A 23,685-nucleotide genomic window follows, 5' to 3' on the forward strand; every position below is an offset into this window, starting at 1 on the left:
ATCATTGTACTTCGTTCAGTTACGTATTATTGTATGGGGGGCTATTTATTAATGAAATCTCTGATGAAATAGCTGTTATTTTTAATTCTTTTAGAACCTCATAAACTCTGGTCATTCTTTGAATATTTGGACCCATAGTTTCGCACTTTTTGAAGAATTAAAAGAATATTCCTAAAAAAATCGTCATATTTAGAAATACAATTCACCTTTGATGGTAAGTGAAATATGAAAATCATAATATTTCATTTTATAGATCTCTCACATTTTAGGTTAGAAATTCAGATATAATTTTCAGTTTACTATCTGATCCAAATCAACCAAAATTAATGATTGAACAAATGGGTATAGAACATTTAAAAGACAAAGGATATGTTGAGATGACCATTATGGCCCCAGAGAGATCGAGAGAGATTTCAGGGCTTGTTACAAAGGGAGGGGGCACTTATTTGGAAGCTATGGTTAATATTTTTTTGCTGCTAAATATTATTATAATAGTATTTTTATATTTTTACATTTACAGAACATAGGAGGAAGCAGTAGCTATGCAGGATCAAAAGATTTGTATAACGAGTGTCAGTCTTGTTTTAAAGCTATAGTAAATGTAAACATACATACATAGACCAAAATGCAACAAGTTTAGATTGGAAAGCCATTAAATTTTAGGTCGCGACCGTTATACGCGATCTGGCGCTGCTATAGCGGTCGCTAAGAACAACGGCAAACAAAAACAGAAATAATTTTTCTCTTGTCAAAGGTAGAATCTTCAAAATCATAATAATCTTTCAAAATCTAAACCGCTCTCATTGAAAGGGAAATTAAAAGAAAGTGTTTATAACATCCATTTTCAAAGTAATTATTGCTATCTTTGTGAGTTTAATTCTTGTTAATGCCCAAGTTTCATTTATAACCGAGTAATAATTGTAGAAAAATTGGCATTTCAAAACTTAAGAAATGTGAACTGTGAACTGCAAAAAACCATCGTGGATAACGTCGGTTTCCAATGTTTCATAGGTATTTCATATACGCGTCCTTATATAAAAATAAAGTTTCTTGTACACTGTATTTTATTTATAAAATTAAAACAGAAATACAACAATAGTTGAGATAAAGCAATATTTGGCGATATAATTTCGGAAAAGGCCGAACCGCTCAAAATTTTCAAAAGTTTTGGGGTCGCGACAGTGCAGAATAGCGCCAAATAGTGTTTGTCCTTATGGGCACTTTCCAATCTAAACTTGTTTCATTTATCTATGCATACATACTGGTTTAATATATCTTTTTATATTAATATATAAATTAAATCTGGTTTGTAGAAGAGTGAGTTACTAGGTGATGATAAAAGTGTTGGTACTGGTTGCATGGCCTACTTAAATATGAAGATACTGAGAGGAATTTTTCTTACGGGGGTTACTGAAGGTTTTGCTATGGCTGATAAATGTAACATTCCACTGGAACACTTTAGTCGTTTTTTTGAAATTACAGGCTTGTCTAATAATTATTTAAAAGGTAATTAGATATACTGGGTGTTTCAAATTCGATACTCACTATTGGGATTGGGATCTAGCAAAAGGTAAGAGATACAGAGTGGCTTAAATTGAGGCAATGTTGCCTGTTAGTGAGCCTAATGGTAATCTGTTTAATAATTGAACCTATCTTTGTTATATTCGGAAATATGACGAAGTAAATGAAATTTCCTGTTGTCTTTTTTATTTTTTACTAGATTATTTTGACAGTTATATACACTGTTAGCGATAAGCTTCGCGTCCGCTACAAGAACAGCGCCAGATAGTATTTACATTATCCTTATGCGCACTTTCTAATCTAACCTTGTTTCATTTATCTATGAAATAAAGTTTGTCAGAAACTAAGTAAATTAAATGTAATATATTTCTAAGGAAACTGGAAAACTGTAAAAGGCGATAAGAAATTCAGGTGTGGAGTATGGACGACGTCCGTTTGTGAGATATTTGTATTAGGTTGTCAATTTGAATAATTATTAAAGTCAGGAGTGAAGCATATGTAGGGGATAAGATATAAGATCCTGTATTAGAATCCATTTAAATTTTTAAAGAATTTAACAAGTTAATAAAAATAATAAAGTTATAATAAATAAAGAATTTAACAATTTAACTTATTTATCAAGCTCAAATACATGGCTTGCTGGATTTGTAAACTCGGCAGTTGGAAGTTTAGTTGAGGTTCAAAATGTTCAGTACTATGAAATGAACGCGCGCATTTATAAAGTCAGTTCGCTGAACAGTTGGCAGTTTGTTTTACGTTCAACGGAGTTCGGCGATGGTAAATATTTAAGTCGGCAGTTCACGACTTTTTTTACAACCAAAACTGACAGTTTATAAATGCAAAAATATTGAACCTCAACATTAGTGTTGGGAAAAATCGGATAATTTCAATCCTCGAGTATTTATCCTCGAGGATTCCAATAATCGGATGATTATCCGAGGAATCCTCGGTCATAAAATTTTCTCTGTATAATATCTCGAGCGAAACCTGAATAAATACCCGCCGCTGGGTGTGAGTGATTTGTCTTGCTGTTTTTAACACGTGAAACTTTCTCCCCGGCGATTCAAGACATTGCGGTATATTAAAAGGTATATAGAAAAGGCACCATGACATTGTGACATGACCATGACATTGTGACATGACCATGACATTGTGACATGACCATGACATTGTATTTACATTCATGGTAATAGAACCATATACCGGTGTCTCAAAATGCTCATCCCTATAACTTTTTTATTTTTTTCAGATAAAAACGATTTGCATGTTAGTATATTATTTATATTAGTCATTTTAGCATTGAAATGACTACAACTTTATTTTTAAATGGCACCCTCGGTATTTTTTTACTTTATTCGATAGAAAATGACATTCTGAATCGAATGACATATCATATGTCAATTTTTGACATAGTCGCTCAAAAACAAATTCTATTTTAAATTTCGATCTAGAGTGCCATGGCTGTGTTAAAAACACTAATTTTTAAGCAAGGAGCCTTGGAAAAATAGAGTTGATCGTCTAATGTTTTTAGTGTCTTGTCCTGGCCGGTTAAAAGATGCCCTAATCGTATTTTTAATCATATCTCAATTTTTTCAAATGGAATGAGGGTGGCTTATTAGCATATTTCGAAAAAGCATTTTTTTACGAATAATTTGATACCACACACTTGGTATTTTGAGTCAAATTGTCGTTGTGAACCGCATGTTACAATTTCAAATAAGCCATACTCGAAAATGTCAAAACACATATGGGATGGATGGGTGCCATTTAAAATCAAGTTGTAGTCATTTCCGGTGAAACAGGGAAGTGTTATAACCCGTTGGTTGAAAAGGTAAGGTTGTTCCCCAGAACTTTTGGGAATTAATAGGAGCGAAGTAAATCATCCCTCTGAATGATAGAACGTAAAAAAATCATAACAAAAGGAATAGGAAAATAAAATGCAACCGACAAAGAGAGATAATGGACAATACAATAAAGAAAACATTTCACATCAAACAAACTGGAAACTATTGAGCCATACACCATAAATAATAAAGTACACAATTAATATCGAGCGGTGTCATTCCTATGACGTGTGATATCGTTTTCGATACTTATGATCGGAGTTACGAGTATGGCTGTACTGCTGTGCCTCCAAGCGAGAGACAACCTTAAATAACCTTGCAGACTCACTCCTAATTTATGTCATATACTAGCATACCAAATCTCTATTTTTTTTTCTAAAAAAAATAAAAAGTTATAGATGAGCCACATTTGAGACGGCATGTATTTCATTATTATTATCAACATTACATATATATCATTTCGTCAGACCTGTCGAATCTAATGTTTATAGTTACTAAACTTTGATATTTTTTGTATTTTAGTTTGGCAATGTTATATATGTCATAAACAAAACAAGTTTGAATGCACACATTTAAGAAAAAACACTAAATGTATGCGTTCTACTCGTATATTTAAATAAGTTATGATCGTGTTATGGTTATCCAAGCGTGTTTACTAATGCCTATATGATTTCCATTACCACTATTGTTTTAAAATATCGAATAATAAAGTTTCAATTCAAGGTTTTGAAAATATATATCAAAACATATTTTGAGATCTTTTTTCATAAATTTATCGATCATTCTAATAAATAATTTTTGTAAGATGAACAATTTTATAAGATTTGGTATTTGTAGTGTAGTTTTGCACACACGTCCAGAAACCCCCAAAAAAATAATAGTATACAGACTAGATCAAAAGAGCAACTTAAATCAAGTGTCGATTCTAGTAAAATTCAAAATTTTGGATATAATTATTTTATTTTATTTATGGTGGGATATTTTATACTCTGTAGGTATGTTACCTGTTATTACCTTCTTCGTGAGAATAAAAAGAGCATATTTTAAAGTTACTTTTTGATCTACACTGTATAATCTTTTCTTTTTTTTTTACAATGTGTGAAAACTCTACTAATTTTGAAGAACTGCGGGCATGGATCTCGGTATTCAGGATATCAAACACGATCTAATTCGATAAAGTTTATTATTGAATTCTGAAAAATAAATGTGAAATGAGAACTTATCTGCGCTACGTCTATTAACATACTCTTGTGACAGGTAACTAAAGGAGGGTTCACACCTATTATACATATAATTGTGTTACAGCTATAAGAATTTGTATACATCAACACTAATTACTCTACTTTTTATATTAATATAATGATAAATCATACTTCTATGCTTATATTTATGTGGTAGTTTTTTAAAGCTTAAAAAATTATAGCAATGTTAAAGTGAGGAGCATGTAATCGGAGATTAATATATTTAACAGAAATTGATATTTAAAATGTAATTCTAAATCGAAGACAAACAATGTCTTCTGGGCCGAAATCAATCTCTTATTCAATCGGTTTCCAAAGCCTACTACTTCCTGCTACTGCAAACATCATCAGCGGACACGGGTGCAGGCACGACGTGAAAACACCGCCTATCATAAGGATCATAGAAACATAAATATTCGGCCATTCCTGACTTATGAGTGTCCCTCACCCTCTGAATCACACTAAAAGGACATAAATAACCAGAACCTTTTAAAATGGCATTTTTAAATGCTGAAATAAAATATTTATTAGCTTGTTTGCTGCTGGAGCCACCTTTATTTCAGCTAATTGCTACCATATTACATCACACTAAAAGGACAAAAATAATCAGAATCGTTTTTAAAGGCAAACATTTTTAAATGCTGAAATAAAAATATATGTTAGATTGATTGCTGCTGATACTAGACAATTGATACAAAACCAATTGACAAAACCTTATCAACCAATTGTTACCATTATTACAACACACTAAAAGGAGAAACATAATCAGAATCGTTTAAAGGACATTTTTTAAATGCTGAAATAAAAATATATGTTAGATTGTTTGCTGCTGATATTGGACAATTGATACAAAACCAATTGACAAAACCTTATCAGCTAATTGTTACCATTGTTACATCACTCTAAAAGGAGAAACATAATCAGAATCGTTTAGAGGACATTTTTTAAAAGCTGAAATAAAAATATCGTTAGATTGTTCACTGCTCATACTGGAGCTACGTCTTATTTGCTACTTAAATAAATAAAAGTAAAATATCATAACTCACTCAGAAACAATACTCAAAAACTCATGATGGACAAATAAATTATTCAGGGACTAAAGAAAATTTCAAAAGGTAAAATAAACGAATTACTTATTATATATTGGTGTTACACGCAATCTGCAGCTTGCGTGCAACAAAATAAAGTTAAATTTCAACTCTAAAATCTTAAACCTAAATTCTAAAATATAAATCTAACTATGCGCCCACGCCTATTTCAGCCACTGGAAAAGAGAGCAATCCGGGTCGAACTAAAGTCTGTCTAACGAGAAGATCCTTGACAGTGATAGATGTGTCTGTCATTTTAATTTCAGAGTAGTTTATTTTATTTTACAAAGAAATAAGTTGGTACAACTGGAACGCATAGCAGGAAATTAATAAAGTCTGTCCAACGAGAAGATCCTTGACAGTGATAGATGTGTCTGTCATTTTAATTTCAGAGTAGTTTATTTTATTTTACAAAGAAATAAGTTGGTACAACTGGAACGCATAGCAGGAAATTAATATATATATTTAAAATTTGACTGACAAGTAACTTCAAAATATTGTGAAAAAAACTGTATAAAACTGAAAAAATGTAATCGAGTTATCTTATTTAATAAAAAAAGGTATGTGTTAATACAAAACAAACAAAAACAAGACACCACATACCAAAAAATATAAAAAAGAATTATTTCTTACTTTCAAGCTTTATGAAACTTCCCGCATTTATGATTATATTTATCAATATAACATATTACAAATACAAATTTGTAATATTCCGCAGGAATAAATATTTTATTAATAATAACACTTACCAAATTTTATACCTCACAGGTTGATTAATTAACTTTAATCTTAATTTTTTTAAACCAGTACCTTTTGACATTATTTTTCTGCAGTACTAAAATCCATTATTTATATTTTACAGCTACTCCAGTTTTTAGTATATTAGTATCAGTTTGGTCCTTCTACAATATTCGAGATGCACTTATCTACGACGAGATGGTATACGAACTTTATTGATAGTAACTTTATTGGTGTATCTGTATAATACTTTCTGCCTGGGCAGCGAGTATTAACCATAAACTGTGCTCTGGGTTCTACAGTTAATTTTCACTCGATTTTTCCTCCACTTGATTTCAAAAGACACAAAACACACGTAATAACACGAATCAAAATGCATCATCTTCCAAAACGCAGGGTATTTGACAGAAGTTGTTACAAAATTATAACCTTTAATTTGGCAAGACTTTGACTGTCATCTGCTTTTCTTCTGTCATCGTCTGTCGAAATCTTACCTGAGAAAAAAAAACAGAGTATAACCAGACAGAATACCGGGACTACAACCCTATTCGCAAGTCTTGTCCGCCCTACTCACAAAGCGCCCAGGTGGTAAACTCATACCTTAGCAACCACCACACACGCTCAGCCATCAGCACTAATGTATACCTTGAAAGAGAGTACCGGGTGGCAGAACTAACCCTACCCTTTTTCTATCCTAATACACGTTTGAATCTACCATAACCAAATCCATAGCTTGCCAAACCTAGCTATTCCACGGTACTTTGTTCTTTGACCGTGCATACCATCCTAGGATGTTTCTAACTTCATATCAACCAATCCTCAGCTGCTTAGAAGTTTAAATGAACCTGTCTACCATGGAGTTGATTGGGATCCTATTAGCTGTGTCGAAGTGATCCTTAGTAGATCTAACGCTGAATATAGTTCGCTACGCATACAATTTTTCTTTTATTCCGCTTGATATTTCGCATAATTCGCTACTAATTTACGCCGAAACTCGCTAACGTCGATCATTTACGCCCGGAGGGATAAACACAACTTATCCAGATATGCTCATTTTGCTCCTAGTGCTTAGTTCCCACGCAATCCAAACTGAATGTTTGAAAATGGTTTGAAACATTTTCAACCTAGATATCGTATGCAACTTGTTACACATACTAGAGATTATGCCTCTCTACTTGTCCCATTCCACGTGGATGTCCAACAGTATTCAGGTAGTGAGATATGGCTAGTTTATATTGAAAGTATTCGTTTTCTTTTAGGTAAAAGGGTATCCATAAATAATTACTTTATTCGGGGTTGTAAAACTCATATATTAACGCCGCATAAAGATTTAAGTACATACCTAGGTAGCTTAGTTTATGTATTTTAAATTAAAATAATATAGTACCGCTTTATTTATTTTTGTTTGCGCATAATCTGAAAAGTGTATGCATTTTATATAAGATTACGATAATCGGATTTGCTAGTGGTATATTAACTATTACACATTTTTGTTAAAAACATTTAAACATGTTTTTACCTACTTTTAATGCTGAAAAATACGTAAATTTACGTTTTGGTAATTAATGTTTTTTTTTGATATTATATTTAGACTTACTGTTTGAACAGTCCTAATATAATGTTGCTAATATTTCTATTGCCGAAAGAATATAGTATTTCCGGCAATATTTATTTTATGTCGTGCTTTAGTAGTTTGTTTTCAAGATATCTACAGCGTGTTGTGAAATCTACTATATAATAGTACTCTGGCGCCTAGAATTTTACCCATCTGGACATTTACATTTATTTCTAATTACAAGAAATTACGCTTTTATTAAAAAGTAGCCCCTGTGTACTTAATAAACGCTTCGTTCTCATCTTCTACAAAATTTTACACAACTTTTTTAACATTCACTATGTGTTAATTTATTACAACACTACTCGAAGGGTTATTTGCTATTAAATATGGCGTATACGAAGAATAAAGTTCTTGAAATGTATTTATTCAACTACATAAATAGGTACAAAACAAAATAACTTTCTTATATTTCTTCTTTTTCTTATAAAGACTACGTTAAAAACAGCATCTTAAACTGAATTTTCAAATATTAGATCGAAAATGCGTGTATAGGTACTAGAAGGATTATGAGGTGTCTATAATAAATATTATGCCTTAATAAACGTTTGATTTCACAAATGTTTAATTTTAAATTTTACATACCTACTATTTCTCTCTAGTATTTCTAATCACTAAAGATAATTACCAAGTACATTCATGTAATACCTAGTATATTACTGATATAGCAATACTAGACTACCTAAAGTTGAAAGTTTCAGTAAAATGTAAGAAAAATTAAAAATATAGCTGAAATATTAATAATATCTATAACTAAACTTAAAGTAATAAAATAAGTAATAAGTAAAATGGGGTATAATTAAAAAAATGTATATATGAAAAATATAAATTATATATTTATGAAACAATCGATAGTAGGTACTTCTGAAAAACTGAAAAACTTTTGAAGACTTTTTTTACCTTTCCACATAAAGTCTTGAATATACCTGTATATACTTGATATATTTTTTTATTTACCTAATAAACAATGAAATTATTAAATTACTGTTCGACTTTTGTTTAATATTTTTAATTAAAAAGGTCAACAAAATATTTCAACGCACAAAAAATAAAAATCATGTTTGAAAACCACCGTTCCACGTTTCGGCTTGATCAAGAAGTTTAATGAGAATAAAATAACACTCAACATAACTAAATACTAAATAACACATAATTCTAGAAATTTTATTCCTCAAGAGTACCATACTCGTAGATAGATATTTATTTAACTTTTAATTTTAACAATAAAATTTTACGTGAAAAACTGTCTGTTTGTGCTTCAAGCGAAATCGACCCTTATCAACCGACTACGGTAGCGCCCTCTCTTCGAGACCTCTTGAACCACGAGGCGATTCATATCACCCTTGTTTATATATTAATAGTTATGGTGGGTTCATACAGCCAAATAAAATAAAATAAGAATAAAATAAAATAAAATAAGAAAGTTGGTTATATAGGATACCGTACATGCGTTCATACAGCCAAATAAAATAACAAATAAAATAAGACGTCTTTATCTTTTAACTTCTTGTTTTATTTTATGTGAAAACGGCTTTGCGCACGCTTAATTCTAACCTACAAATATTTTCAGTTTGGATTTAATTTAATAATTTCACATAAGTAAAATGTATAATATAGTAGGCAACGAATAAATAAATATACTATAAATAGTAAAATTACTATAAACAATCGTAAAAGTTAACTTTTATCCAGCCTCATCGTACTGCGCATGAGCAAATATATATTTCTTATTTTATTTTATTTGACTGTATGAACGCACACAAATAAGAATTCCTTATTTCTTATTTTATTTTATTCTTATTTTATTTTATTTGGCTGTATGAACCCACCATTAGTCAATGTGCCTGTATAAGTCGATGCTGCCAACTGGTGGCAGAAATTAAAACGTAAAAAGGGGCGGAGACTATTGAATTTGGCAAAGAAGTAGGGACTAGGAATTCTTCGAATTTAATTCTCGGTAAAGAATAAAATATCTTATCTGATTCGAACCGAATTTATACCTCAAAGCGTTATTTACATTTTTTATTTTTGGACATGGATTTATATTTATTTTGATTTTCATAGCCACTTGTTGGATACTAAAGTATTATATTAGGTATATAAATATTTTATTTTTAGATGGATAATTAAAGAATATAATATGAAACTATACCTACCTACGTCTGTAACTTTGTAAAAAGTGTGGCGGATTTAACATAATGTTTTTTTTAAATGTAACATCCTATTTTATTTTAGATTCTGCGTAAAATTCTATTACTTTTTTTACGTATATTTCTTGTATAATGGTGTAACCTAAAACTAGTTTTATAATATTTCAATTTGTTGATGAAGAAAAAATATTAGATATTTATATGTAGATATTTAAGGTAGAGCTACAGGGTGTTCAATATATATTTTTGAAATTCGACTACGTATTTAAAATAGAAAAATATCTGCAGATTCTTTCAATGACGCAGCCTATACTGAGTGTTTTTTCAAAAGCGGTTCACCTCTATAACTTTTTTATTTTTTCAGATAAAAAAATTAAATTCGGGGTTTACCAAATTCGGAATGTTAGTAGGTATATGACATAAATCGAGATTGATTCGTATTCCGTTAGTTTCGGTCACTTCCTGTTTCACCGGAAATGTATACGAGTACAACATTTGATTTTTAAATGGTACCCTCGGTATTTTTATACTTTATTTGATAGAAAATGACATTCTGAATAGAATGACATATATCATATGTCAACTTTTGACATTTTCAATTAAAAAAAATAGCATTTTAAAATTCAATCTAGTGTCATGGCTGTGTTAAAACCATTAATTTTTAATCAAGGAGCTTCGGAAAAATTGATTTGATCGTCTAATATTTTTTGTCTTTTCCTTTTTGGTACCTGGTAAATAGGTAATTTGGTACCACACACTTCGTATATCGAGTCAAACTGTCGTTACCTTTACAACCGGTTACATGTTGTTTTTTATCATGGCACTCTAGATTGTAATTTAAAATACAATTTTTTTGAGTAAATATGTCAAAAGTTGACATTAAATCATTCTATTCACAATGCCATATTCTGTCAAATAAAGTAAAAAAATACCGACGGTACCATTTAAAAACCAAGTTGTAGTCATTTCAGGTGAAACAAGAAATAACCGAAACTAATTGAATACGTCAATCAAGCCACGTTTGAAAAACACCCGGTATATTATAATTTCTTCTGATAGATTTTACAAAATTCTTCAATTTCTATTAATAATGTCATATAACTATATAAATTACTTTAATGCTTAATAATAAATAATTTTTGTTTTGTCATGGCAAAACTTGTTATAGTGTAAATGAAGTAAAAGAAGGATAAAAGTTGAAAAATTCAGAACAGATTGCAAGCTGTATAGAGTATAGATGTACTAATATACTTTCTTAACAAATGTTGAAAGGTTTTGTAAATTCACTAGAAAAAATAATAAAATATAGGATCAGCCAAAAAAAACTGTTTGAACAAAGTGTAGCATCTAACTCCAAGTATTTTTACATATATCTTTTTCTTCACCTCTGTAAAACACTCCTACCAAATTTGTGTAGCCCAACTTCGGAAACAACTGACACTTATGTAACATAGGAATAATTTTTTTTTGCAAATACTAACGTTATTTATAAAAAAAAGTTACAAAATTGTAGGCAGAATCGAAAATAAAATAAAAGTTATAAATAAGAGTTTTGCATTAAAAAAACATGTTACATTATATCCGCCACATTTTTTGAAGCACCCATTATACTCAAAAATAATATTTGAACTGTGTCTCTTAAGATTCTCTTTTTTTTGAATTCCCAAAACAAACGAGATAATTAACTTTATTTATTTCCTGATATCTCATTTTATAATATTTCGGAAGAATCAATCAGGTATCTTATTTTTATAATTATTAGATTAGAAATAAATCGGATTTAAAGGATAAGGGATATGTAAGTGTATACCATACGATAAAAAAACACGGCGTCAGAGGTGGCTTAGAAATGAATATCGATGTCATATATTTGTACGTAAACAAATAGACGCCGTTTTTTTTCGCTCATACCGTATAAGAAAACAAATTTAATAAAACAAACGCATTTATTAATATATGTATATAGATTTACATGGTATGAAAATTCGCATTATAATCTCTGAAGTCCTACCATGGTCCCACCAATGGTTGGTTAAAGTGGCGAGTACGACCACTTAGCAGTCACACCTATAATAATTTAATAAAATATGAATATAATAAACAAACTTATTTCTTTTAGATTTTTTAAAAGCGAGTTATATGTGTTAAGTGGTTTTTGATTATTTTAGACTAAATTTTTTAGACATATGATTATTTTAGACCAAATTGTCTGCCCACTCAAACGTCTTTCAAAATTATAATGTAGGAAATTCTTAATATGTTTTAATTGGGAATACTTTTAGAAAGTTTCATTTTCACCAAACAAAACTACGTATGTATAATAAATTGCAGTATAATGAACTATAATGCATGATATATACTGGTGGCGTCAAAACTAGATGTTGGGTTTTTCTCGATTATTTCAAAGAGAACTCCACATTTTATGACATAAACGTAGTTTTTTCCAACTTTGTTTTGAAAAATAATTTTTAAATCCAAATAATCGATATTTATACAGTAATGTCCTCTTTTGGAATACATAATTATTTTCAGCTGCAGCGATAAAATAAATAATATTTACTGATACGCTAAGTAAAAAAATAATTAGGAAATTATTTTAGACATCTAATTCTTAATTTTTGTCGCTGATAAATATGTAGATACATCACTTTTAACGACAAACCTACTAATAAAAATTGCGAAAAACAAATCATGTTTATTCTCAAAGAGACAATTATTGAGAACAATCCAATAACTATTAATCTGGGATATAGATCTTAACAAAACAAAAGTTGGATAAAAGATTTGTTGATTTATGATATAAAATACAGTGTTCCATTTGAAATAGCAAAGAAAAATATAATATATAGTTTTGACTCATCCTGTATATAATACAAAAAAAATAATATAAAGAAAATTTAATCATATAAATAATTTAGGAATTTAGCATATTTTTATATAATTATATGAAGAGAACATTACCTTAAATTAGTTCCAGTAAAAAACTTCCATATTACTTATTTTTAACTTAGAAAGGGCTTTAAATATATATTTTATTATATAAACAAAAAAATTTAATCCAAAAATGGTCAAAATGAACTCTATACGATTACGACATTATAGTATTTTCTGGAATGACAATTTTTTGACAAATTCACCAAGAAAAAATAAAAAATATAGCTTTTCTTTTGACAAACTATACAACTCTAAAGTAAATATGTATTTAAATCTACGAATCATCCTGTATATCTATAAAAATACCTCCCTGTCAAATTTACGCTACTTTTGCATGCAAGCATACCTATTTTACAAAAATATGATTTGAGTGAAAATATAAAATAGGAAATCTGATATGAAGCTTTATCTAAACACAGGGTTGAGTGTAGATAAACAATATTTTACGTTATTAATTAAGAAAAATTATAAAATACACAATATATCTGACAGTTCCAAAAAAGCAAAGTAAGAAATGAAACATAATTTATAGCATAAAATCAGTATTTTTTAAATTTTTAAGTCAACTGGCCATTATCGTTTAATCTATCTATCAATCTATCAAATTTAATGTTTATTATTAAACTTATCTCAGACTCTCTATGAGGAAAACTCTAAGATAAAAACTCTAAAAACCAAGAGTGATTTAAAACAAATTTATATGAATTTAGAAATAAATATGAACAGTATTTACTCACCTGTAATACAGATGCTTTTTGTTTAATTAAATATATTTCAAAATATTATCCAGCAGGTACAAAATACACATTACACATCACGTAAACACAACACATAAAACTCATAAAATAATAGTTTGTAATCCAAATATTCAAAAATACTGTTTCGTTTCTTCGTGGGGGACGAAAAAATTGATTTTTTTAATTATTTAGATATGCATTAAGGTATATTTCAACTCAACAGCTTATAAATAATTATTTTTTAAGACATAACCTAAACGAAACGAAATCAGAAGTCGAGAAAGATAAACAAAACTGCCGAATTTAGAAACGAATATGACTTTTTTTCCTTTTTTCTTGTCACAGTTGAAACAAACAAGGAAAGCTATTTTCGTAAAACATGCGTGAAACGTGCTAATAAGTAGCCCAATAGATGTGACCTCGCGCCCTTCCATTTTTCAACGATGGGCGGGTTTAACGGATTCCCCTCAAAGAAAATCGTAGGGGAATACAAAAATGCAAAACGGGCAAGGCGCCATCTAGAAGATAGGATTTTACTAAGCCCTCATTGTATATCTATTTATACATAATCAAGGATATCACCGAAATCGAAAAATCCGAAAATCCGAACAATTACTTTAAAAAAACTGAAATCTATCTCCATGACAACAATTTTTACTGTATAAAAATACTACCTTAGAATTTATCTTGTAATTACCCTAGTATTTATCTCGATTTTTTTTCTAGCCATTTTTAAAATACCTTTCAGAAGAGATTTGTTCAGATAATGTGTTGGCTCACTACCTTTTCCTGTTATCTTCCGGAGTCTGTAACTTGTAGGGGTGATATGACGCTTCTTTCCAGCACTGCATTTTTTTCCGCTAATATTTTCGAGCACTAGAGCTAGCAGAATGATCCCTCCGGTTTTCTTTTCGCGCTTCGCCGATCCGACAACGGTATCCGAAATCCGACGGGTACCCGTATCTGAGACGACCGAAAAGATCCTCGAAACCGACGCATTTACGAAACGATATGGTCAAAGGTCAAAGTCAAGTCAATAGTCGTCAGCAAGTCAGAAATACGCCGTTACGGCCTAAGAACGCTGGATTAAACTCATCGCCACTTCTGATGTAATCGGGAGATTAATATATTTAACAGAAATTGATATTTAAAATGTAATTCTAACTAACCGAAATCAACAATCTCTTACATTCAACTGTTTCCAAAGCCTACTACTCTGCTACTCGCAAACATCAGCGGACACGGGGTGCAGGCACGGCGTGAAAATGACTGCCTATCATAAGGATCATAGGCGTCGATAACAAGCATTATAAAAAATCACCCTGTACCTTTTAGTTTTTAACCCCCTGTTATTTTTTGATTAAATTAGTTTTTTAGGGTTCCGTACCAAAAGGGTAAAAACGGGAACCCTCTATTACTAAGACTTCGCTGTCCGTCCGTCCGTCCGTCCGTCTGTCACAAAGGTCTATCTTATACTGTTAACCGTTATAGCTACACAGTTGAAATGTTTACAGATAAAGTATCTATGTATGTTGCCTCTATAAGAACAAAGACTAAAAACAGTATTAAATAAATGTTTATAAATAAAAAAGTACTTTCACTAAACATTATTTTTTAAGAATTTTACATAGAATATTTCAAGTCCTCGGTGGCCGCGTGGTTAAAGCATGGTTAAAGCGTTAGGACCTATGACGCTGGAGCCGTAGTAAGGCAGGTTCGAATCCTAGTCAAGGCGACTTTTTATTTTTAATCGTTGTTTTTTAATCTTTACATATTTATTATTGATTAATACAATTTTTAGTAATGTGTTTCCTTCATTTTTGTTTTAAATTACTTATAGGCGCATTCAAAATTTCAGCTAAATCGGAAAAAAATATAGTGTTTAATGTTGTATAGATCATGAATGGTACGGAACCCTTCGTGCGCGAGTCCGACTGGCACTTGACCAATTTTCTTTAGTTGAATTGTAGTCATGTACTAGAAGACAACTGGTATTTTAAATATTATATTTAATGTCATGTTTTAGAATATATTTTTACTATGACTAATTCAACACCCTGCATTAAAACAAATGCCAAGCAGTAGAGTTAAAAAAATAAATATTTGTGTATTTATAAATAAGTTTAACATAATTAAATCATTTGTGTTCAATTATTAAGAACAATACCCTATTTTTGTCCTTTATTGTGTATCTGATGCAACACTGTGAGTCGCCGTCCGTCGCGTCGCGGCGTTCAAAAAATCAACCACGAACAGAAATTTTTACCACGATGCTGTGGACCATATACCTATAGGGGTTTTGTCACGACAATTAAATCGCCGATTATAATCGTCGCGTCAAGTTTTTTTTAGTACGATAGTCCTCGTTCAAATTTAATCGCGATTAAAAGTGAACGAAGCCTGTCGGGGTCTTAACAGTAAGTTACACCCTTGTTACACTAACACTAACAGTAGTGATACTAACGAACAGTAAATCCTACCGTTTCCAACACCCAATGGTGAGAGCCGAATTTGAAACACCTGGTATTTTATAATTCTAATTCTGTGCCACCTCCTATGTTTATTTTGACAGGCAAGATAAAAATGATATTGAATGGCAACTTTGAGACACAAGAACCGCTGCATAGGCTACAAAAGGATTTAGCATTGGGACTGGAGATCTCAAACAACTACAGACAGCCCATGCCTTTAGCTTCAAACGTCAACGAAATATTAAAGCATGCTCGAAGGCTAGGCTACGATAACCAGGATGCTTGTTGTATATATAATCGTACAAGATATTGAAATATATGAAGATTTCGAATATTGACACATTGAGTTCCGCTCAATAACGGAATTTAAGCGACGTTAGGTGATACTAGGGTTTGGACGGGTGGCGCTCTACAAAACCAGTCGCGCCGAATATGGCGGTTCGGAATAAGTGTAAGCAAAGTAGATCCAGATCCACACATCCAGATTACCCATGGCAACTAAAAAGAGACATTAAAAATTATTTATTTGATTTATTTTCTTTGCCAGTTATATTTAAGTTGACTCAAGTTTTGTGTATGTTTTATTATTAAACAGTTAAATAATTATATGTAATAATTGTTTAAGAGTAATTTTTTCTCAGTAAAAATAAGTACCACGAAATTTGTTTGTTTTTCTTTATTTTTATTATATTTAAACTAATAATAGTTTTAAATGAGTTGAGGCGTTAAGTTGCAAAACCCTCCTTATCCATTTAAAAAAAATGAATGAAATGATAATAGTGGACCCTAAAATCTACATTAACATAGTCCCAAACTGCAGGAAAAGTCAGCTCTGTCACGTTGGAACCCGCTTTATAGTAAACTTTTCGATTTTTGGCTTATTATCAACTACAAACGATGCAATTGGTTGTAGTAAATTGAATTTTTTTGTAGTACTAATAATTAGCCAGAAAAAGTAAACAATTGTGCGCAATGTAATAAAGAATAAAAATATTGTTTTAACAAATGTCTAAAAATCTTCAAAATCGTTTGTAGTTTTATGTAGTAGCAAAAAAACTCAACGAAAGTTTCTTGAAATTAGAGAATTATAGTAAAATTTGGAAATTAACATAGTTTGACATAACGTTTTTAGTTGTATACAAACTACAAACGATGCAATTGATTGTAGTAAATTCAATTTTTTTGTAGTACTAATAATTAGCCAGAAAAAGTAAACAATTTTGCGCAATGTAATAAAGAATAAAAATATTTGTTAGCTCGTGGTAATAATTTATCCGATGGACTAACAATGGACTGCTTCGATTCCCAAAGAAAAACCAACGTCGAAGGACCACTCTTTCGAGAATAAACCCACAAATTGAAATCACTACTTTATTTATTAAATTATAAATAACTCTTCACAATAACAAATATTAAAATTGATTAAAAATGTTAATGTGGGAGGAGTAATTCCAATAAATTGTGGAACAGAACTTGAAAATTTGTTAAAATAAAAATGGGAATTGGCGCTATGAAATAATGCTGCTTCCAAGAAGAATAAAGGGCTACTCATAGACAAACAGAAAAATTAAAAGACTGCCAGAAGACATACGACGCGCAGGCAAATGTTCCTGTAGCGCATCGACGCAAGTGCGGAAATACGTCCATCTAGCTATCTGTGTTTCGACACTAGTCCGTTAGTCTTAGCATATTCAGAAAGAACACGCTAACCTCCAGCGTTGCCAATTTGTGGGGAATTTCCCTAATTTTGGGGAATCCGGAGCCGATTGGGAATTTTGTGGGGATTAGCAATAGGCGGCGAAAATAAGGGGAGTTTCAACATTTTATTGCTGATTGAAAATGGCGTAAAATTTTTAGCTTTAAAAACGGAGCGGGACGATACCTATATCTTTCCCAACTTAAAAATTATAATCTGCTTTTTACTTATGCTTCCCTTTGCAAATGCTTCAGTTGAAAGAAAATTTAGTGACCTCAAATTATTTAATGACTACTAGGGAAGGGATTAAAAAACAAGGAGTCAATTTACAGTTTAATCCCTCTAATATGTATAATAAATATTGTATTTTTATTAAAATTATTTTTTTTTGTTAAAATAATCATATGGGGAATTTTTGGTGAATCTGGACATTTTTCTCCCCAAATTGGCGAGTTTAATTTAGATTTTTGGATAGTTTAGAAAATTGACATTGGCAACGCCGCTAACCTCATTTTTTTGTTTGTTGTTTGTTCAAAAACCGGCACACGGCGTAGTACAAACGCTTGATCATTTTTTAAGAAATTTTTGATTGTTAATTTTATTTTTGTGCAAATAAACAGTTGTTTTTTATTAAAAAATAGCAGACAAAGGTAAGAAAGATAATGTCCACGCAGAAGTTTTTATTTCACAGGCTATTCTTTCTAGAAATTATACCATCCAGCCCTCCTATTTAATTATTAAATGAAAGTGTGAAAGAGATATCAAGGGCTATTCTGTTAAAATATCATCCGGCCAGTCTAGGCCCTGTTGTGAACCAGAAGGTCTGCTGTCTGCTAAGTTGGATGTTGGATATAGAATGGAAGGAATATCATGGCCGAGAACAAGGCATAATTATATGTCCCGTGATGTAGGGGGGTAGGTTTGTTTCTAATAGGCAGTAAAACCAAAAATTCTACTGTGAATCTTATATTCTAGGCCTGTAAAGATAAATAATTCCTGGAGCCATCTCGAGGTATAGTACTCAAGTCGGATCGAATCAATAGATAGCACGTTGAAAAGAAATAATAGCCATCATAAAACTGTAAATATGTATATAACTAGTACAATGTAGCTATTTAACTGTAAGTACAATGTAGCTAGATATTTAGTAGAATAGGGGTATTATAAATTAATACAAAATACAATAATTGGTCATTCTTTCCATTCCCATTCAATTCTTCCCATAAAAAAAAAGGAAAATTAAAATTAAGAGTGCCCTTAACCAAAAATAGTGTAATAAATGGAGATAGTCTTTTATTTCACTGTTTTTGTTTAAGGGCACTCTTAGTTTTAATTGCCTTAAAAATAATAAGTATAATAATAATTTAGTAATAATAATAATAATTAATTTATAGTGTTTACTTCTTAAGTCGTCCAAGGCTTCCTAAAATTAAATATAATAATCAAACAAAGTCAACTGTCGCCATCATGAATAGAGCATTAAGCCAATACTTACCGCAAAGTTTATCTCTTCAGGACACATGTGATTTAATCTACTGCGCCGCTGCTGCTGTCTGTCATGTTACCGGATTGAGGATAGGAGAGATGGCGCGATCATCAAATCATAAACCTCAAATACCACCTTGGAAGAGGAGACTGGAAAATAAAATAAAAGATATTAGGGTAACTATTGGAGTACTACATACATACCTAACAAATGATAACCCGTCGAACAGAACCAAACGAATAGTAAATGATATCATCCGACAAAATAACTTGGAAGCTGGTTCCGTTCGTATCCTAAGGGAATTTATGGACAACCTGAAACAAAAAATAGCTGCATTAGGGTGTCGTTTGCGACGATACAATGAGAGTGAAAAACGGCGCAAACAAAATAAACAATTTATTACCAACCAGAAGTTGTTTCTTAGAGCACTGAGCACCCAAAAAGAAGAACCTGATAGGGCGCTTGTTAAAGCTGATGAAATGTATAACTTCTGGAATAACATCTGGGGAAATGAGCAAGAACATCAAGATGCTTACTGGATTAAAGAAGAAATACACCGCACGCAAGATTTACCGAAAATGAGGGAAATCCAGATAACAGAGAACGATATTAAACAGGCCGTTAGCTCACTAGGAAACTGGAAAGCACCCGGAATTGATAAAATCCAGGCATACTGGTGGAAGCACCTCACACATGTCCATGCAGTCTTGGCAATACAATTGACCCAAGCAATAAAAAAATCCCGCTGAAACAATACCTGCTTTTTTTCACCATGGGCATCACGCATATGATACCTAAAAATAAATTTATTGATGATCCTAAAACTTCAGGCCAATAACTTTGCCTTACCAGTCATATATATATATATATAAAATTTTCACGTCTGTATTCGAAAAATCAATATCAAAACACCTAACAAATCACCATATACTGGCAAGAGAACAAAACGGCAGCCGAAAAGGGTCTAGAGGAAGTACAGAGTGGCTTATAATTGATAATGTAATCGGAAAGCAAGCATATAAAAACCAAAGAAACATATTAGTGATGGGATCACTCGAGTGAAAAATACTCGGTCACCCGAGTATTCATATCCTCGGCATGTCTCGAGTATTTTTGTCGATCTTCGAGGATTACTCGGCACGCAACTAACATCGGGTGTGGTGTACCGTCCTCGCTGTTCGCGAGAATACAGGCGATTTACGATTTATGTTGAAACCTTTTTTGTCAATCTTCGAGGATTACTCGGCAGGCAACTTACATCGGGTGTGGCGTACCGTCCTCGCTGCTCGGGAGGATACAGGCGATTTACGGTCTATGCTGAAACCTTTTATATAGAGGATAGAGGATGATAACCGTTTAATCATTTGCTTGCATATCGCTCGCAATAATAATCGGTTTTCCTGCATTTTTGAACAGAAATACATTGCTTATTTTTGATTCGTTTTGTTTAGATGTTTAGATGGGATATAGTAATTTTAATATTTATTTAAATTATAAAGATTTTTTCTCCATACTTTTTATTTAAAGATTTATAGTTTTTTAACTATTGATATATTAATAAATTATTTTTTTTGTGTAATAATTGGAATTGAAACATTTGAAATTAATAATACGTTTGTCAGACTTTCAAAATTCCTTGCCAAAACCACAGTTGTTTATTTGGGTTAAGGCTTTTGAGGAATTTGCCAACCAGAATAATGAGAATATTCCTGTATATTTTATTTAATTTTTTTTTCGAACAGCGACAGCTGACTCGTTGTAAGCCTTAAGTAAAATTTCATTAGTTAATATTTTTTCTATTATGAGGGTCCACAAGAGAAAGAGGTTGAAAATCCGAAACAATCATCATTAATATTTTTTTTCGATTATTAGTTGCTGTGCCCAAGCAATAGACTTTTAAAACTGGAGATATGGCCCACAGAAAAAACTTAAAATATGCACAATAACACAATACTACCACAGTTTATTAGTTACTACAGTTTAATTTTTTCAGTGAAAATACGCTATTAAAAAGTAAATAAAAATGTATTTTTTATCTCAATGACCGACCGATTAAATAAATAACGAGCCCTTTTAAAAAGCCGCCCGTATTTCGTAGGATTTACTTGATTTCATTTCCATTCTGAAAGTGTGCTGAAAGGTTGCCAGATTAGTCTCAAAGTCGGAGTTAAAGAAACAAGATCAGCACAATTTAAAGCAAAACCTATGGAAATTTTATTTCCCACATGAAATTATACACAAAAATATTAAAAATTATTAAAAAAAGTGTTAAAAATAATTATTTATTTTTATTACAATATTATTCAAGTCATTCAAGTACATGGCACCAGTGTGTTAAAAACAGCAAGACAAATCACTCACACCCAGCGGCGGGTATTTATTCAGGTTTCGCTCGAGATATTATACAGAGAAAATTTTATGACCGAGGATTCCTCGGATAATCATCCGATTATTGGAATCCTCGAGGATAAATACTCGAGGATTGAAATTATCCGATTTTTCCCAACACTAAAACATATCTATCGCTTGGATCGATTACAAGAAAGCGTTCGACTCTGTACCACATTCATGGCTACTTAAAATTCTGGAGATCTACAAGATAGATACCTCAATAGTCAGAACTCTTCAGTATTTAATGCAGCAATGGCAAACATCTCTTCTCGTTACTTCCTCAAGGGACAGCTATCAAACCAAACCATTAAAAGTCCGAAGAGGGATATTCCAAGGTGATAGTTTAAGTCCATTAATGTTTTGCATGGCCATAAACCCACTAAGTTTCATGCTTAAGTCTAGCAAATATGGCTATGCGGTGAAGAGCAATCTCCAAGTAAAGATTTCCCACTTGCTTTACATGGATGATTTAAAATGTTACGCGAGCAACCCAGAACAACTTAAAGGGCAAATGGAACTTGTAGCATCCTTTAGTCAAGCTGTTCATATGGAATTCGGTATAGAAAAATGTGCATTCTTGCACTGTAAAAAAGGGAAAATCCAAGAATCTAACAAGATTATTTTAACTAACGACATAACATTCTCGCCGTTACATCTGGGTGAAACCTCAAATATCTTGGTATCCATCAAGCTCTAAAAATTGATGATGGAGTAATAAAGAAGACTGCGGAGGATGCATTTATGAAGAGGGTTTGTAAAGTCTTGGGAACAGAGCTTCATGCGAAGAATAAAATAGCTGCGATCAATGTGTGGGCAGCACCTGTAATTTTTAATACATTCGGAGTTCTAAAATGGTCACAAACCGACCTGGAGTCTCTCTGATAGGAAAGTCAGAACATCAATGACAAGGCACCGAATTGAACCACCCTCATGCTTCAAACCATTAGACTCTACATGCCAAGGGACAAAGGTGGAAGGGGAATTATTAGTCTCATTGCTATGCATGAAAAGCACATCAGAAGTCTGCAGCATTACTTTGACCAAGCAAATGACCCTCTCCTTTCAGCTATTAAGACCGCCGACAGGAATTTCACACCTTTAAACTTAGCAGGTCAAAGATTACCTGCAGGTACTAGGGGTGCTGAGGAACTAATCGAGGAGTGGAAAGGGAAAGCCTTGCATGGAAGATATCCATCCAACTTATATAACCCAGACGTTCACCGAAATCTGTCATTACGGTTTCTTAGAGATGGAGAGCTCAGAGCTGAGACCGAATGATTTATTATAGCTATACAAGACCAGCAAATACCAACTAAAAATTTCCTAAAAATAATAGCCAAAAAGGATTTACCTACTGACAGATGCCGACTATGCAATGCCTTTCCGGAAACAATTCAACACATCTGCTCTGGATGTACCTATCTTGCACCGCGATATTATCTGGACAGGCACAACCGGGTGGCTAGTATTCTACACCAAGAAATCTGTAAAAAAGAAAATATTTTAAATGAAATTACACCCTACTACCGATACTTACCTGAAAAAATAGTAGAAAACGAAAACGTAAAAGTATACTGGGATACTGACATCATCACAGATCGTACTGTGCAGCATAATAGACCTGATATAGTAGTCTTCTATTAAAAACAAAAACATGCTTACCTGCTGGATATCACAATACCACTAGACGAAAATATTAAAAATGCAAGAAAAGAGAAAAACACAAAATATGAAGCACTGGCGCAAGAACTAAAAGCTATATACGATTTGAGC

The 23,685-nt window shown here is 31.7% G+C and overlaps 2 protein-coding genes across 2 annotated transcripts; both read left to right on the forward strand.

The window, feature by feature from the left end:
• Positions 1-338: 338 nt before the first annotated feature.
• Positions 339-17,000, forward strand: LOC115879036 (putative oxidoreductase GLYR1 homolog). The gene is made up of 4 exons (XM_030895668.1): positions 339-458; positions 521-601; positions 1,314-1,506; positions 16,441-17,000. The coding sequence occupies exons 1-4, from the start codon at positions 339-341 to the stop codon at positions 16,650-16,652; spliced, it is 606 nt and encodes a 201-aa protein (XP_030751528.1). The 3' UTR covers positions 16,653-17,000.
• Positions 17,001-19,502: 2,502 nt separating this feature from the next.
• Positions 19,503-20,270, forward strand: LOC115879037. The gene has a single exon (XM_030895670.1). It carries the CDS (start codon positions 19,503-19,505, stop codon positions 20,268-20,270), a length of 768 nt encoding a protein of 255 aa, XP_030751530.1.
• The last annotated feature ends 3,415 nt before the right edge of the window (positions 20,271-23,685 follow it).

This window comes from Sitophilus oryzae, unplaced genomic scaffold, assembly GCF_002938485.1.
Source record: "Sitophilus oryzae breed Bouriz unplaced genomic scaffold, Soryzae_2.0 scaffold_1560_pilon_pilon, whole genome shotgun sequence".
NCBI lineage: Eukaryota > Metazoa > Arthropoda > Insecta > Coleoptera > Curculionidae > Sitophilus > Sitophilus oryzae.